Genomic DNA, 17,884 nt, shown 5'->3' with positions numbered 1-17,884 from the left:
CATGTCTACATTTAGGAAGTGACAAACAATCTGTTGATGCACTCAGCGAAATAGGCAATCTCGTTTGTGACTAAATCTGGTTATTTTTAACTCAGCAAATAACTTCTCTCACTTCTAGCATTTCCATCTACCAACATATCAATTTGCTCACCTCTCTTGAAAATGAAATGAAAGATTTTGAAGCCGTGGAGATCAAAGGATTCTTGGTTACACACTACGTTATGTCAAATGAGAAGGATGAATTATGTCTTTAAAAAGATCAGTAATAATGTATATTTCCTCCACACTTTATTACAGCTCATGCAAGCATTGATTTTTCTAAAGAGCTTTTCTTTTTTCTTTCTCCGTGTCGCTTGTTGCCGATTCGGAATTGATCTTGCGGCTGCTGCAAGCCCGGGCCAGGATGCGCAACTTATGATGGGGACACTGCTGTGCTTCTGTTTATATGAAACAAATGTTTGAAGTTTGTGAATATTTTAATAGCAAGGAACTCGATTAAGTACTAGCTGTATGTCTCTGCTTTGGTTATATAACCCCATTATAGATTTTGAAAAGCTGTAATTCTTTCTGTGGAACAAGAAGAAAAAATGACGTCCCCCCCCCCATCTTTGAAAACCTGTGTACAAAGGAGTCAGAAGCAAACAATATACATTTTAGATAAAAATGGATCATGTTTAACCTTTTGATGACCTGAGGTCATTGAATCCTGGATGATTAGGCCTGTTTCACACGAGCTTTGGCTCGTATGCAAAAGCTTGCTGTTCACACTGCTTTTAAAGCTTTCAGCAAGCTTTTAACCACTTTAAGACTGGAAGATTTTCCCCCTGTGTTACTTTACGGACAATTGCGCGATCGTGCCACGCTGTACCCAAATAAAATTGATGTCTTTTTTTCCCCACAAATAGAGCTTTCTTTTGGTGGTATTTGATCACCTGTGCGATTTTTTTTATTTTTTTATTTTTTGTGCTATAAACAAAAAAAGAGCGTAAATTTTGAAAAAAAAAACAATATTTTTCTCATTCTGCTATGACATTCTCAATCTGCGATCAGCGATTTTTAGTGGGACTGCAACATTGCAGCGGACAGATCGGACCCCTAACTGACATTTTTGACACTTTTGGGGATACCAGTGACATTACTACAATAATCAGTGCTAACAATATGCACTGTTATGGGGCTTTTCCACTGCATGGAACCGAACTGTTTGGCTCGCTTTTGTGCTTTTCCACTGCTGGTACCGCATGGTATGGTGTAGGAACGGTACGGTACGGCGGCGCTTTTCCACCGCATGGAACCGAACGGTACGGCTCTCTAAAATAACAGTACCACCTCGATTGTGGTTCCAAGAGGTACCGTACCGGTACCATATCCCACAATCCTTTGCATGCAGTCACTACTAGCCAATGATTGGTCAGAGAATCGTTGTTATACCACCCACTTACTTTAGTACTACTTTAGTGGAAAAGCAAACCATACCAAACCGTACCGAACCGTTCCAACACCGTACCATGCGGTACCATGCAGTGGAAAACCAAACAGGGCCGAGTAGAGCCGAGCCGGTACTTGCAGTGGAAAAGTGCCATTACAGTAAAAATGACACTGGCAGGGAAGGGGTTAACAGAATAGGTGATCAAGGGGTAAAATGTGACCCCTTGGGGAGTGATTCTAACTGTATGGGGGTTAGGCTTCTGAGATGACCACAGAGACATGTAATCCTATATAGCAGGATCCCATGGGCTCTATGATCATCCCAGGGAGAAGGACAGTCGGCTGTGTTTACAACAGCCGACCGTCCTCCTCTCTCAGCGGGGAATGATCGAGAGTTGCAGGCGGCAATCGGAGCCACCTGACACACGCATTGGCTTCCCCGCTGACAAGCTGGGGCGGGAGCTCGGAGCTCGCCCCCTGGCTCCTCCCAGGCAAATCACAAATGCATACGTGGTTTTGCCTGGGAGAGCCACTCTTCCGCCGTATATATACAGCATGCGGTCAGCAAAGTGGTTAAAGTACCATTCATCTCCAGTTTTTAAATGTTAAGCACAGACCCTAATGGGAGAACTGATCGCCACTTTAAACCAACTGCTAGCAGGTTTCAGCACTGCTTGAAGTTTATTAAAAGCCTGCTAGCAGCTTGCTTAATGTGGCAATCAGCACTGCCATTGGGATCTGTGTTCTACATTATAAGCTGGAGCTGAATGGTAATTTAAGGCTCTGTTCACATATGTCCGGCACGGTTTCCTTTTGCTTTTTTTTAAAGAGTCTGGTGCGGTTTTGTTTACCGGTTCAGGTGCAAATTTTCAGTGTATTGCATTTTAATTTCGCACCTAAACCGGACTGAAAAACGTACAGGAAACTTTTTAAAAACAAACTGCGACCAGCCTGGACATATGTGAACCGGCTCTATAAAAAATCTGGTTGTGTTTACGTCATGCGACTCGGATGTGGTTGAAAACGCATATATGTGAACCAAGCCTTAAAGCTTGCTGAAAGCTCTGCAGATTCTTGCTGTTCTCCCTGCTGTTATACAAGCTGAAGCCCATGTAAAACAGGTCTTAGACCAAATTTAGTGGCTTTCATGTGCATGGTGATAACTCTCTGAGTAATTTGTCTACCTGAATTATTTTTTTATTTTTTTCTCTAAGCTGCCGATTGGCCAAAAAAGTAAAAATGCTTTTATGGTTGTTTTTACATTTTTTTAATCAAACTTTTTCATTAGATTTCATACATAAAGTAATTCTTTCTCTGTGCATAGTGAGTACACGGGAGAGGCACAGCGCCATCTGTATGTTTGTAAGCAAACCTCCAGCCTGTATGGGATCATCAGGATTGGTTGTTATTGTGGTCATTTGATCAGGAATGTCACTGATTTAGTTTGTGAGCTTTAAATAAGGACTTCCATCTGCATGTAACAGTACAGTTTAAGTATTGTAGTGGTGTGCTCATTTATTGAGATGCAGGTGCAGTTCCCTTTAACTCTATTTCTCACACCTCCTGGGTTCTTCTACATGACCAGTGAGGTTAAGTTTCTCCCAGGAGCTCCAAGAGGCCATACCTGATAAAGCATAGGTAGCTGGGCAAGTGATCTGCAGCCAGGGGAGTGGCACCTAATCTTTTCAGCTTGGATCTTTCCAGCTGATCGCCTGCATTACTTGAGCTACCTGGGAAGGCAGTTTATAAGCACAAGTAGATGTGTTCTGAACTGTTTTACTGAAATAGTGATTCTCAGTTTGACTCTCGGTTGTTCTAGAGTCTTATAGTGAACATTTTATGCAGCCACATTACCCTGATTTTAGTCACAGAGGCATTACTGTGAAGAGTCCATGTCTGTGCAGCTTTCATATGTCTGTGCAGCTTTCATTACTCTGCAGTAGCTGCACACCCTTTGTCATTCTTAACCAGTTTTGCATTATTTATCTTCGCTTTGCATCTGTTTAGAAATGTGCAAGTGGCGGTTATTCCCTGTCTGATCATTAAGTTAATTACTTTATAGAACTAGCAGGTGACATGTAGATTAATGTCCCCCCCAACATGGAAAACTATGCCTGCAGAGTGGTTATCAATAAGAAGAATTTGTCACATTCATTATTGAAACTATGCAAGATTGTTTGTGAAAGAATTTACACTTACCCCTCATTTAGTTTCCCCTAAAGGGTATATAAATTCCAATCCAAACATGTCAAATATTGAAACTCCACCAGTCCTTTAGATGTGGTTTTCTATTTTAGATTTTGTTTTTCGTTTATTTTCATCTGGTGATTCTGCCAGCAACACACTTAGAGCCCATTCACATTGAGGCGGCACGACTTCGGGGGGCGACCTGTGAAGTCGCGTGCACCGCTGTGGAAGTCTATGCAAGTCGCTCCGAGGTCGCCCCAAAGTAGTACAGGACCCTTTTTCTAAGTCGGAGCGACTTGTGTCGCTCCTATTAGAACGGGTCCTGTACTATTCAATGGACCGCGACATACCGCAAATTGTCAGGCTGACAAGCCGCGCTAATGTGAATGGGCTCTTACTGTACCAAGATGACCAAGCTCACACCTCTAAACGATGGAAACAAGATAGGACTACAGAAGCCCACACTCTCTTGTGATATATTACATAGAGGGTGTGGTTTGTTGGCCTCAGAGATAGATAAGAAGAATGTAACTGATCATAAGTAGAAACCACAGGATGTTATCAGCTCAGAAGATTTCTGCAAGATCAATTTTTTTAACACATCTAACAGAATGACCAAAAGGGTCCAAATAAGAAATATACTCAGTGTTAAGCCTGGTACACATGGGCCAAATATTAGCCGGTATTGGCCGCTTCAATAGAAACAGGCCAACATTCGGCCCATGTGCACAGCAGCCTGCCTGATAGAAGCTGGCCTAGCATCCGACTATAATCGAATGAGCAGGCTGGAAAGTTAGCATCCGATAAGCGCTCTCAGCCAATGGCTCTAAACGTTGATCAGTGTGTTGTGGATAGGGAAGCTGTCCCCCTGTTGGAGAACATTAGCTCAGTGGGAGAGATTTCAGCAACAACATCTCTTAAGCTGGCCATAGATGAGCAGGGACCGGGCAAGATTCAAATCCTGCATGAGCAGGCTGTTTGTACTCAAGTTGATCGATCGATCGATCAACTTGGGTACAACCAGCCTGTCAAATCTTTTCATGCGATAATTGCCAGCAACTATAGCTGCTATCAATATTCACTGTGTGTTCTCCCGGCCGGGACAGCACTGACTGAGTTGATGGGGAAATCAAGCAATTTTCTTTCCTGTAACCAGTGATTGCAGAAAAGAAAATTGTACCGTCTATGGCTGGCTTTGGTTAGCAAGGCGATTGCTCAGTTTTTTTTTTTTTTTTTAATTCAGCCTGCTGGGTTGAACGAAAGAAAAACTCCCAATGTGTACCTAGCAGTAGAGTGCTTTGTCTGATCCTGGCACTTCAGTTTGACTGTCAGGGGTAAGAGCAGCCTTTCTTAGTGGTTGTAAAGGCTCAATGTTTTTTATGCACGAAGGTAAAAAAACGCTTTGTGCAGCAGCCCCCTAATACTTACCTGAGGCCCATTGTGATCTAGAGATGTGCATAAGAGCCTTAGCTCTCCGGGACACTCTTCCCTCATTGGCTTAGCCACCAGCAGGAGTCATTGGCTCCTGCTTCTGTCAGTTGCAGCCAGTGAGCCAATGAGGAGAGAGAGGGGGCCAGGAGAATGGATACGCAAAGCCGCGACTCCGGAGTGAGCCTGCTTGGGTGACCCCACAGCAAGCTGCTTGCTCTGGGGGAAGGAGGGAGGGGCCAGAAGTACCGGCTGCTTGCTCTGGGGATAGAAGGGAGGGGCCAAGAGTGCTGGCTGGGGAACTGAGAAGAGGAGAATTGGGGCTTCTCTGTTAGTAGGTAAGTATAAAATGTTTATTTATTTATTTTTTAAATGACCTTTAATATCACTTTAACCCTTTTTACCCTAAAGGAACTGTTGAAATAATTGTCTAATCTTGGGGAACCCCTGCCAAAACCAGTTAGTGGGAAAAATGCCCCTTATATTGGTGGTCAGTAGGAGAATGTCCTTGTTAGGCCTCTTGCACACTGCTGCCTAAAAAGTACACCATATTACCATAAGTATTGGGACGCCTGGCTTTACACGAACAGGAAGAATGGTCAAACATTCCCAGACACACTCCTAAACCTTGTGGACAGCCTTCCCAGAAGAGTTTAAGCTGTTATAGCTGCAAAGGGTGGGCCAACTCAATATTGAACCCTACGGACTAAGACTGGGATGCCATTAGGTTCATGTGCATGTAAAGGCAGGCGTCCCAATACTTTTGGTGATATAGTGTATGTGTTTATTGGCATACAGGCATTTTTATGTTTGTTTTTTTTTTTTTGTTTTTTTTTTTTTAACTGATGTAAATGTTTTCAGTGTGCCTCTACATACAAGCTTGTAAAAATGCACTGCGTATTGATAAGTTAATAAAATACAGAAATCTGAGTTGCCGGTCAATCATTTTACACTTGTATGTGTGCAAAATGTTAATATTTTGAACAGGTAAAATGATATCCTGCAATCTAAAAATTTTTTTTAGTCTTGTATGCACGTACACACAAATACACTAAATATGTGCAAAATAAACGCAAGCAATTTTGCCCAGGAATACTGATGCTCAAACTGTGCCCTTTCTATTGTGGTCAGATTGGCGTACTTACAGATAGCTGAAAACATCATTGGTGTCCTGCAGCTGACACAGCGAGCCACAGCTCAGGGAACTCTTAGGCTACGTTCACATCTAGACATTGCTATTTTATAGGCGTTTTACAGGCATTTTTTTTTTATAGGCGTTTTTACAAGAGTTTTACAGGCGTTTTTTGCAGGTGTTTGGCGGAAAGCATTGACATCTAATGAAAAAAAAACGCCTGTAATCTGCCCAAAAAGAAGCTCATGTACTTTTTGGAGTGTCGGGCATTTTGCTCAAGGCGTCGGAACACTCAGATGTGAACAGGGGCCAATGAAATGAATAGAATTTGTCTTGTTGGGCGTTTTTTGAGCTCGTCCTTAGAGCTGAAAAACGCCCCAAAATGTCTACATGTGAACGTAGCCTAAGGAACCTCTGGAGGAACTCTTTGGTTCCACTGAACTCTGCTTGAGAATGGCTAGGTTGGAGGTTGCCTGAAGTCTTCAAGTTGCTGTTAAATCCCTGACCCCACACACTGTCTCCTAACTTCTGAAAGTGCATAACAGCATCAAGTAGGAGAGACCCAAAGTCACTGACTTTGCTTTTCCCATGTCTCTCTATGGGTAATAAATATGAACGTCTGAGCCATTGTAATCGAATTGCAAAACCTATATTGTTAAAGAAGTAAAATTTACGATCTTGTTTTGTTTTTTCAGAGAAAATGTCCTATTCAGGTCCTCTTTTGTTTCCTTGTGGGGCTCTGAAAAGGGAAGTCCTTCCAAAAAGACTGAAGGAAACAGGTAAGTGTTCTGATAATAAAAATTAAGCTGTATGATCAGAGCTGTGTGGATGTACTGTATGTTTTTGAGTTATGGAGGGCATTGCAGAAACCCACACAAAGATGCAAAGAATATACAAAGCAGAATTAGGGGAAATGTATTAAAACTGGTGCACACAGAATCTGGTGCAGCTGTGTATAGTAATCAATCAGCTCTAGGTTTTAGCCTAGGTTCACACTTAGGCCCCCTTCACACAGGCGGACTGTTCAGATCCGCCTGTCGTTTTTTTTGGCGGATCTGAACGGTCCCCCCATGCATTCCTATGGGGCATCGGATGTCAGCGGAGACATGTCCGCTGACATCGGATCCGTCAAATCTGGATGGATGGAAACCCTATTTTCCATCCGTCCAGCGGATTGGATCGGATGGGAACAGACCGACGGTCCGTTCCCATCCGATTTCCCCCATAGAGATGCATGGGGAACTTGCAGCTGTGTCTCCGCACGGAGACACAGCTGTCATCCTTTTGCTCAGCGGGGGATCGGTGGATCGATCCCCCGCTGAGAAAAACAGAGTCCGTCTGATGGACAGTGTGTGTGAAAGAGCCCTAAGGCGGGTTTAAATTGGTGTGAATTCAGCTAAACTCGCACGATTTCAAACCGGCATTTTCAGGCCAACTTTGGGGGGGGGGGGGCGATTTCACAGACCTCTGTGGGCGTTCCTGCACAGATGTCTATTGAATTTGCCAAAAGTAGTGCAGAAACTACTTTTGGGAATCGGTGCGGTACGCAAAATCGCCGTCGCACCGTTTTGGACAGTGCCATTGCTGGCAATAGGCTCCGATTTGCTGTCAAATCAGCCCAATGTGAACATGGGCTTATTGTCAAAGCTTAATTGAACAAGCTGAAGTTAGAAGCTAAGGCCCCTTTCACACGGGCTTTCCGATCAGGTCCGCCTGTCAGTTTTTCAGGCGGACCTGATCAGATGCTCCATGCACCTCTATGGAGCAGCAGATGTCAGAAGTGACATGTCTGTTGACACCCGCTGCTTTCCGATCCTGTCAGTGAGATCCAGACGGATGGAAACCCTATTTTTCATTCGTCTGGAGGATCGGATAAAAAACGTACAGGCGGTCCGTTTTCATTCGATCTCCCATAGAGGAGAGCGGTGATCTGACAGGTCTGTCTCTGCACACAGAGCGGAGACCGACCTGTCATCCGCCTGCTCAGCGGGGATCGGCAGATTGATCCCCGCTGAGCAAAACAGAGTCCGCAGGGCGCAAAGCCCGTTTGAAAGGACCCTAATTGGTTAGTATGCACAGCTGCACCAGATTCTGTGTGCTCCAGTTATAGGCCTCGTTCACATTGACTGACTGTGGCTTTGAAATTGGGCGACTTCCTCTAAAATCGCACAATTTCAAAGCCGCGTGTCAGTGCGGCTTCATGCACAGATTTCTATGCAAAGCTGCATTCAAAATCATCAAAAGTAGTGCAGGAAATACTTTTGCGGCGCCGCAAAGGCAGCATCGCACCGATTTGAACAATGCAATTACTGGTAATAGGATGCGACTTGTCGTGTGATTTAAGCAGTTAAATCGCATTACAAGCCGCTCCAGTGTGAACGAGGACTTAGTAAATTCCCCTCAATCATACTCGCCTCCGTGCCAGCAATGTGTGTTGTCCAGGAGCTTCCTCGCTGCCTGCCGACCCCTTCAGCTGGGTTTCGATCTTTGGCTATTTTGATTGCCGGGGTCTAGACAGCGTCACTCCTTTACGGGAGTTCATTCATCTCGGCAGATCCTGAAATTGTACACTGAGCTGTGCATGCAAAATTTAGACCAGGCAGGTAAGAATAATGTAAGACAGAGGAGATGTAGTATGTCTCTTCTCTATTACAAAGCCTGTCTGTTTGCAAATTTTCATTTGTTGGGTAGAGCTCCACATTAATAGTGAATTCAATAGCTAACCAGGCTGTCAGTTGCTGAATTTACACTTGCATATTGATTTACTGTTGGTGGAGATAATAAAAGACCCCCGTAGAGGGTCTGCCTGCCACCTAAGGCCCACAGCTCATCAAAGCCTGAAAATTGTGGGAAATACAAAGTACGTGTTGGGAGTTGTGCTGGAGGAACACTGACAGCTCCTCATAAGTGCTGCATCGTCTCTCTTTAATCAGCATTTTAAACGGCCTTAATCTGCGGAGGCTTCTCACTTTGTGATGAGCATTGCGAAGCGTATCCTCCACGCTGCAGATACTTTATTGTATTATCTGGATTTCCATAAGAAAAGTCCAGTGGTTTTAGTGCTTATTTTCTCCTGGTGAAATTGCAGGTGTAGGTCTTTGTAATGGGCCAATGTCGGGAGACGGCCTGTTTTATAGAAATACATTTTTATTTTCTAATTACAGATGTACCTCTGGAGACTATTACTGTTTATCAAACAGCCCCGCATCCCGATATACGACCGTCGCTGATGCATTATTTCACCCAGGTATATTAATATTAACTGCTCCTCCTTACACAACCTAATAAATGTTCTATGTTTATTCCCTTCTCAGAGAAAATCTTTGCACTTGCATTTTTCATATCCTCGGAACAGCAAGCACTTTTGTCCCGGTTCTTATTACAGTCTGGTGCCACTTGTTTTATCTCCTATAATAACTACAGGAACCAATCAGAGTCCTCAAAGTAGCACCCCGCATTTTCACTCCATAAAAAAAAAAAAGCTTTTGCAGTCTGTCAGGTGCTTATGAATTCTCTTTAGAGCTATACTTTAAATCAGTTGGAAACTTACTAAGTATAGAGGCCCCTGGTCACAGGTAATGTTCAGTAGATGTAAAGCTAGAGAGGCTTGCCAGAGACTGTAGACCTACTGGAGGAAATGATGATCAGGGACTGGGGATATGCTACAGCTGTGGTTGGAGAGTGAAGACATGCTGCAAAAGACAGTCAGAGACTGGGGACATGTTACATGAGGCTTATAGAGATTACTTGTGTTACCCCTTTATAACTTCCATTAAAGACTGCCCTTGGGCAGCATTATGGACACCAGGGTTCGAAAGGTAGCTGTCAGGAGACAAACGTGGGTTGGCATTGCTTTCCTCCTAAAATAAAATGACAGTTGCCTGGCTATCAGGCTGGTTCTTTGACTTCAGTACTTTCAAATTTACTTCCTGGAAAATGCACACAACAAGTTAAAATGGACCTTCACCTGAAAATTAAAGTTATCCTCCTAATCTTCTTCCCCCCAACTAGTAACAACATCACAGGATTGTTCTTGTTTTTTTTTCTCAGGAAGCATGAACCATTTTCTGGTAGTATCGGATCCCACTTCATACCTCGCCTTGCCCACCTGTATCCTCCTGGGATGCACGCCACACATCCTAGGAGGCTACACAAGTCTCTCAACAGTCTACTGTCTTGTGCATGCAATGCCACAGATTCTGGTGTTCACAGGGGTTGGTTGTTACACCAGCAAAGTGGCACTTGCTCTGGAAACCGGTGTGTTTTCTTGCAGCCAACTCTGTAAATCACCAGTGACAACCAGCAATATTTAAAATAACTTTTGATAGACTTGAAAGGGTTAGAACCCCTAGCAGGTTATCACTACTATCTTTGTCTTCATTAGAGAGCTGTCCGCTCAATTCCCATCCTGCTCTCAACCTTTTACCAGACAAGAATTGAGGGAAATCCACTAACAACAAAAATTAAAAGGTTTTTCTTTGGTAGAGTAGGGGAAGGCTAGAACCCCTGGACATATGTCATTCTTGTCTGTGTTCCTGATGCATTTTTTTCCTCACTTCCTGCTGCCTGGTGAAATCAGGATTGGTTGTTGTTGTCAGCAGGATGGAGCTGGTGGCATTGGTGGATGTGATCAGCAGAACTAGTGGCACTGGATGTGATCAAAAAGATGGAATGGGTGGCATTGGTAGATGTCATGAGCAGGATGGAGCTAGTGGAATTATTGGATGTTTTCAGCAGGATGGAACTGGAGGGCATTGGTGGGTGTGGTCAGCAAGATGAAACTGGTGGCAAGGGTGGATGGGGTCAGCTAGATGAAACTGGTGGCATTGGTGGATGTGGTCAGGAGGATGGAACTGATGGCATTGGCGGATGTGGTCAGGAGGATGGAACTGATGGCACTGGCGGATGTGGTCAGGAGGATGGAACTGATGGCACTGGCGGATGTGGTCAGGAGGATGGAACTGATGGCACTGGCGGATGTGGTCAGGAGGATGGAACTGATGGCACTGGCGGATGTGGTCAGGAGGATGGAACTGATGGCACTGGCGGATGTGGTCAGGAGGATGGAACTGGTGGCATTGGTAGATGTGGTCAGCAGGATGGAAGTTATGGCATTGGTGGATGTGGTCAGCAAGATGGAACTGGTGGCAAGGGTGGATGGGGTCAGCAAGATAAAACTGGTGGCATTGATGGATGTGGTCATGAGGATGGAACTAGTGGCATTGGTGGATGTGGTCAGGAGGATGGAACTGATGGCATTGGTGGATGTGGTCAGCAGGATGGAACTGATGGCATTGGTGGATGTAGTCAGCAGGATGGAAGTAATGGCAAGGGTGGGCGGGGTCAGCAGGATAAAACTAGTGGCATTGATGGATGTGGTCAGCAGGGTGGAACTGGTGCCATTGATGGGTGTGATCAACAGGATTGAACTGGTGGCATTGGTGAATGTAGTCAACAGGATTGAACTGGTGGCATTGGTGGTTGTGGTCAGGAGGATGGAACTGATGGCATTGGTGGATGTGGTTAGCAAGATGGAAGTAATGGCAAGGGTGGGTGGGGCAGTAGATTGAACTTGGTGGATGGAGTCAGCAGGATGGAACTGAAGGCATTGGTGAATGTAGTCAGCCGGATGGAATTGAAGGCATTGGTGAATGTAGTCAGCAGGATGGAATTGAAGGCATTGGTGAATGTAGTCAGCAGGATGGAACTGAAGGCATTGGTGAATGTAGTCAGCAGGATGAAACTGGTGGCATTGGTGGATTTATTCAGCAGGATGGAACCCCAGATACCAGGAAAAAACTTACAGCAATTCTAATCCTTTCTTACTCTAACAGACAAAAAAAAATTTTTTTTTCGGGTTGTAAATACTTTTCAAGGACCAGGACTGATTTTCTATATAGATTTACCCCCATGTGTGCTTGGTTCAGCAGTTTCCCACTTCAGTATGAGCAGAGTACATTATGGGCAGTTTACACTCGACAAAGCAGTCCAATGTTGACAGTCTTTGCTCCAAACAAATCTGTTTAGTATGGGACAACAATTTAATAAAAAGGCCCAGGGCAAATGGAGTATACTAAACAGCACTGTAGACTGCTAGAGGGATTTTTATTGTACCATAAAAAAAAAAAAAAAATTGATTGTACTCGCATCTACCACAAAAAAAAAAAATGAAATCGCTGCATTGGATATCTTTGTCTGATCTTCTGCTGATAAAGCAGTATGTATGTATATGGTTATTCGGTTGTATTCAACCCTCTGCGATTCAGGGGGCCAACTGTATGGACACTGGGTCTGATACACATGAAAGCCTTTTCCATAGAATTTTCTTAGCAATTTTTTAAAGAGGTGGTAGGTTGCCGGGTCATTTCCTCAACACTCCCCAGTTGCCCAGCTTAGTGGTCAGGGGGCTGGCTGTAAGAACCTGAAAGAAGACAGCCAGTTCCTCATGACATAATGGGCTGGCGCTGAACCTGGCATGCAGCAGCCTTCAGTGGATTACACCAGTAATGCTGGGTTTGCTGTATGTGTGGGTAAAACACAGAAAACCAGTTAAAAGGAGGAAGAAAAAGAAATAGCACGGCTGGAGGTGAATTCCTTTTTAAGGTTAGTCTGGTACATACAGAATGTGAAAAGGGACCTAGTGCTGTCTGGAAATGTGAAGGTTTTATATGCAATATTCAAATTTTAAAAGCCTAAAAAAAATGTTTTCAAAATCTTTTATTTTTCTTAGTCTTAAAACTGCACATGGCCTTTTATATACCAGTGTGGCTCATGCAACAGCATTTTCAGGGATTTCTGTACTAACAATTCATCCATCTATCATATCCTTATCTAGGAAGGCCTGCCAGCAAGTATTGTGTTTTTTAGCCCATCCGGAGTGAAGTTTTGTCTCAGTATCATCCAGGAACTGTCCGCTGCTAAGATTCATCAAATAAAGGTAAAACTGCCATACTGCAATGGATCTCCTCTAAACTGGTGACTGGGAATTTCCAGAAAACGATAAGCTGGGTATACATGTGTATATATAGGTATACATGTTCAGCCAGAACCCGCCAAATCTAGGTACATGTGTACCCCTGTCGGCTCAACAGAAGACAGTTGTTAGATGTCTGCAGCTCTGGTCTGTGTATTCTGATGTGGGGAGGGGGGACCCCCGCTGTCAGATTACAATAGTGTGGCCGGGAAGATCTCTGCATCCACATTACCTGTGTGTATGCAGGGATCTGTCATTTTTCTTTTTCTTTTTTTGTTCAACCCGCTGGTTGAAGAAATAAAAAAAACTATCCGTGTATATCTGCTTTAGACATTTCTGGGATAATCAGGCAAAGTGCAGACTGAAACCCATCCACAATAAAAAAAAATCTGCCTCCTGTTTATTAAGGTAATTGCATAATTTTTGTAAATTATCAATGCCTGTAATCCCAGACTGGGAACAAGTGTGCAGAAAAGGTAGTCTTCTGTACACGCTCCACAATAATTACTCAATGGGTAATGACATTTCGGGGGAGATTTATTAAAACTGCTGCAGCTGTCCATAGTCACCAATCCGCTTCTAGGTTTTGTTTTGTCAAAGCCTAATTGAACAAGTTGAAGTCAGCAGCTGATTGGTTACGATGCACAGCTGCACCCAATTCTCTGTGCACCAGTTTTAGTAAATCTCCCCCTTTGTATTCTCTTCCCTTTCTGTCTCTGGGATAGTGGTAATCAGGGCAAATGGATGTGAATTCACCTGGCGGGACAAAGACTGCAATAAAAACATGACAGGGGTTATATTTCTTCCCTACTCTAATCCAAAATGGAAAAAAAAGGTTTGGGCTATACAAACACTTTAATTGGGTTCTATTGAACAGAAGCAGTCTAGCTGATGGATCATTTGTGTGAGTTTGACTCTGAACATCCTGAAGATTTTTCTAATGCTTTCTTTCCATTCTCTCCTTCTTTTCTAGTTTGCTGCGATTGGCCCTACCACTGCAGATGCCATGTTGGCAGAAGGCCTCCACGTCAGCTGCACAGCACAGAACCCATCACCTCAGAGTCTAGCAGAAGGTATAGAGAGGATTATGAAGCAATGACCCATATTAATGACGTTACCAGGACTGTCTGACAATCACTGTCTGAACAGACATGGTGACTGCCTTGCTCTGATTCCGTCCATGCTGAGAAGCCCCACCTTGTCTATTATAAAGTGGGTTTTGCTATGTTTACACCTTGGAAAAAAAAGTTGTATAGTCATTTAAATATACTTATTCTGAAGTTGTTACATGGTTGATTGGGTAAAAAAAAAAAAAAAAACACAGGTTCATTAAATTCACGTGTCCATCATATTCAACCTCTATGTGTAAATAAATATAAATAGGATTTACTAAAATTGGAGAGTGCAAAATCCTGGTGTCCCTCTTCATAGAAACCAAGGTTGTAATGTCATTGAAGCTATTGTTAGAAGCTGATTGGTTACTATGCACAGCTGCAGTAGATACTGCATGCTCCAGTTTTAGAGCCCATTGCTGCGGATATCAATTATATTACAGAACATTCATTGGCATGCTTTATAAGAATTATAGGACTACTAAAACCTTGAAATAAATCAGTTTAGAATATTATATGTGGGGGCGATAATATGTTTATTTTACATAGAGTTAACTCCCCAAGGGGGTGCCTTCAACCCCATTGGTGAGTTTTTTCATCATTTCCTGTCCTTGTGACTCCCATGCAAGAAATGAAGAGTATGGGTGTCAGAGGGAAGCACAGCCTATTTCCACTCAACTAATATTGTGTTTTCTCTTCACTTTCTGGCCTAAAGTGGAAGGCTTCCTAATAGGGACACCAATGATAAAAACTTGACAGAGATTCTAACACTTTGGCACTCTATCCAATAATGTTGGCTGAAGCTGGATTCTAAAGTGGTTCTCCTGAAAAAAAAGCCCACCTGTTGGTATCTGCTGTGCTCTCTGTTGCTCCTGAGGAGCCCTTTAGAAAACGCCTGGTGCTTTTAGGAATGGGGGGAGCATTTAACCTCTGTTCCTTCCTGTCAGGGTGCTGTGCTCCACCAAACCCCAGACCCAAACACTATTACGTGGGATAGGGGAGTTTACACCGCAACACATAGCTTACACAGAGATTGCACTACTGACTGTGATGGAAGAATAGCATGTCGGGGGAGCACCGGGAAAGAGAGTATTATTAGGTGGGGGTTAATTAAAGAGAACCTGTCACTTTGGCCTGAATGTGCAAAATAAGGTAGTCTCTTTAACCGTAGACACAAGCTACCGCTATGCTTGTAGTGTAATGAGCAGACTCTATCCCTGGGAAATGATACAAGAAGTTAAGGAGCTGCAGCAACCAGGAAACCTACACCAATTTTAAGAAAATTGGTCCAATGAAAAGTACTATGTGATTGGCTGCCAAGCCATGTCATGTAACTGGCTCCCATAAGTTATGCCCCCTTCCTCAATACTCTATGCTACACATTAAAACACTCTGGGCACTATACGGGGCCAGAGCTGGCGACCCTGGATGCAAACCATCTGTCCAGGCTCGGTCAGAGGCACTGATTGCATACAACTACTGGTAAGCAGTTACATGCAGTCATGATTTGTGCTCCTCATCCCTCAGACCTTTAAAATGTGAGGGTGGGCCAAGCATGTGTATGTATTACATATGTACTTGATCAGCGTATTGCAGCACTGTACCCACCCCCTTCAGAGGGCTGGTACAGTGTCTGCAAAAATGGATCTCCATTAAGCTGAAAAAAAAATGCTTTAGTTTGGGTGGCAACATGGTGAGGAGCGCTATCCCAATCTCATTCCCAGTGTTTGCACAAGGTGGGTCCCCCCCCTTTGGGGCCTATGTGTACTGCACACATTGCAAACATTAGGGGTATACCAGTGGTCCTATGGCTGACGGCACTGTTGCACTGGATTGTAAAATAAGGGTTAACTGTCACAAGAGTTGTTTTTTTCCTATATTTAGATTTTGGGAAAGACAGAACACTTGGATATCGGACTTTACAGGCCAGACAAAGGAGTTTAATATTGTAATAAAAATATACATTTTATTCAATAGTAAAAGTTTAAAAGTCATGTAACAATAATGAAATTAATAAATAAAACCAAATAAAGCTGTCAGATTATACAATCGAAAAATTGAGTGCTGATAGAGCAGATCCTCGTGTACTGACGCGTTTCGGCAAAATTCAGGGCCTATAAAGGATTTACAATGCAATTCATATATTCACATATACTCAATATAATTTGTAGTTTTTGAAGCGAGGAGATATATTTAGATTTTATAACCTCATTACCAATGTGTTCCCTATGCTAACTAAGCAAGTCTTTACTACTCAACACTTACACCCTAAGGCTGGTTTCTACTGAGCTGGGGATTATGAAAATTAAACATGACGCTGGATCAATATATAGCAGAGCTAAAAGATGTGTGTTTTTTTAAGTACCAATTAGCATCAAACTGTGAAATATGATTGTTTATTCAGCGTATATTCGTTTGCTTTTTTTATTGCAGGACATTAATAAATACGTTGATAAATTGTTTAAGGAATGCATTATCTGTTTATTTATAAACTTTACAGTGTGGATTTTAGCAGTAGCAGCCAATAATCTTTCCACTTCCATTGATGTAATGTTTGTAGAATATGAAACCAAACATTTATGGTGAGAAAGTTGTGTTTTCAATAATTTTGGGGTAAATGTGAACATATTCCCCATTGTAACCAGCGTCCTATACTGCAAAAAGCAACAAATCTTCTTGTGGGCAACAGCTATACTTTTCATGTTAGTTGCCCCAAGTATATAAACAGAACACATTGTTGTAAATATATATATATTTTTTTTTTCTAGAAATGTGTTTTCAGTGTGTCTTTACAGTAGAAGAATATAGACAACTAAGGCAACATCAATGCAGAAAAACATAGATGTGCTTTTGACTTGTGAGCATGAGGCCCTTCTACACAGGCCTGTCTAGGAGCATTGCATGCCTTTCATTCTTTTATTGCACCCAGAAGGGACCGATGCAATGTCCAGCCCTGCTGCAGGCAATGGCGGGCTGCAGCTGGATGGGGCTGAACACTCTATTGAGCAGTGCCAGCGTTTAGGACCCTATGCATTTAGGGACGAAGGTCCAGAACACAGTGTGGTGATAGGTCAACACAAGAAAGAACCGCAGCGCCAATCTGAGTGTAGAATGTGAAGTGGTCACACTTTATTAAAAAGTAAATAACTCATAAGATGAAGAAGATAACAAGGCATGTGGATAGCAGTAAGCCTCTCTGCAAGCCAGGAGAAACGTCCTGCTTCTAGATGGCCTTACCAAACCACACCACAGTGTGGTGATGGGTCAACACAAGAAAGAACCGCAGCGCCAATCTGAGTGTAGCACGTGAAGTGGTCACAATTTATTAAAAAGTAAATAACTCATAAGATGAAGAAGAAGGCAAGGCATATGGATAGCAGTAAACCTCTGAACGCCAGGAGAAACGTACTGCTTCTAGATGGCCCTATGTACCAGGGGCCTAAAATGTATGTAAAATCAAAAATGTTAGTTTTGTGAGGAACGGGAAAGAGTTGGAACCTCACACCGGGTTTACTGCTGTCCAGTGGAGAAAGCAGGCACATTGACAGCTGTCCAAGGCCCCTTGCACACTATAGTGTTTAGCCCCTAGCAGCCTGTCAAAGTTTAAGACAGACTGCAATATGC

General features: G+C 43.2%; 1 protein-coding gene across 2 annotated transcripts in view; it reads left to right on the top strand.

The window, feature by feature from the left end:
• UROS (uroporphyrinogen III synthase) overlaps nt 1–14,313 on the top strand; it is a 73,587-nt gene extending 59,274 nt beyond the window's left edge. For both annotated transcript variants that reach the window (XM_082269380.1, XM_082269381.1), the window contains exons 7-10: nt 6,871–6,954; nt 9,340–9,422; nt 13,011–13,112; nt 14,122–14,313. In XM_082269380.1, coding sequence (XP_082125506.1) covers nt 6,871–6,954; nt 9,340–9,422; nt 13,011–13,112; nt 14,122–14,247 — 395 coding nt within the window. In that variant the 3' untranslated portion in view covers nt 14,248–14,313. The remainder of the gene's footprint in view (nt 1–6,870; nt 6,955–9,339; nt 9,423–13,010; nt 13,113–14,121) is intronic.
• Nucleotides 14,314–17,884: the final 3,571 nt, after the last annotated feature.

This window comes from Pelophylax lessonae (genome assembly GCF_965119305.1).
Source record: "Pelophylax lessonae genome assembly, chromosome: 9".
Lineage (NCBI taxonomy): Eukaryota > Metazoa > Chordata > Amphibia > Anura > Ranidae > Pelophylax > Pelophylax lessonae.
Note: the sequence above shows the minus strand (reverse complement) of the source record. Positions and strands in the feature narration are given on the sequence as shown.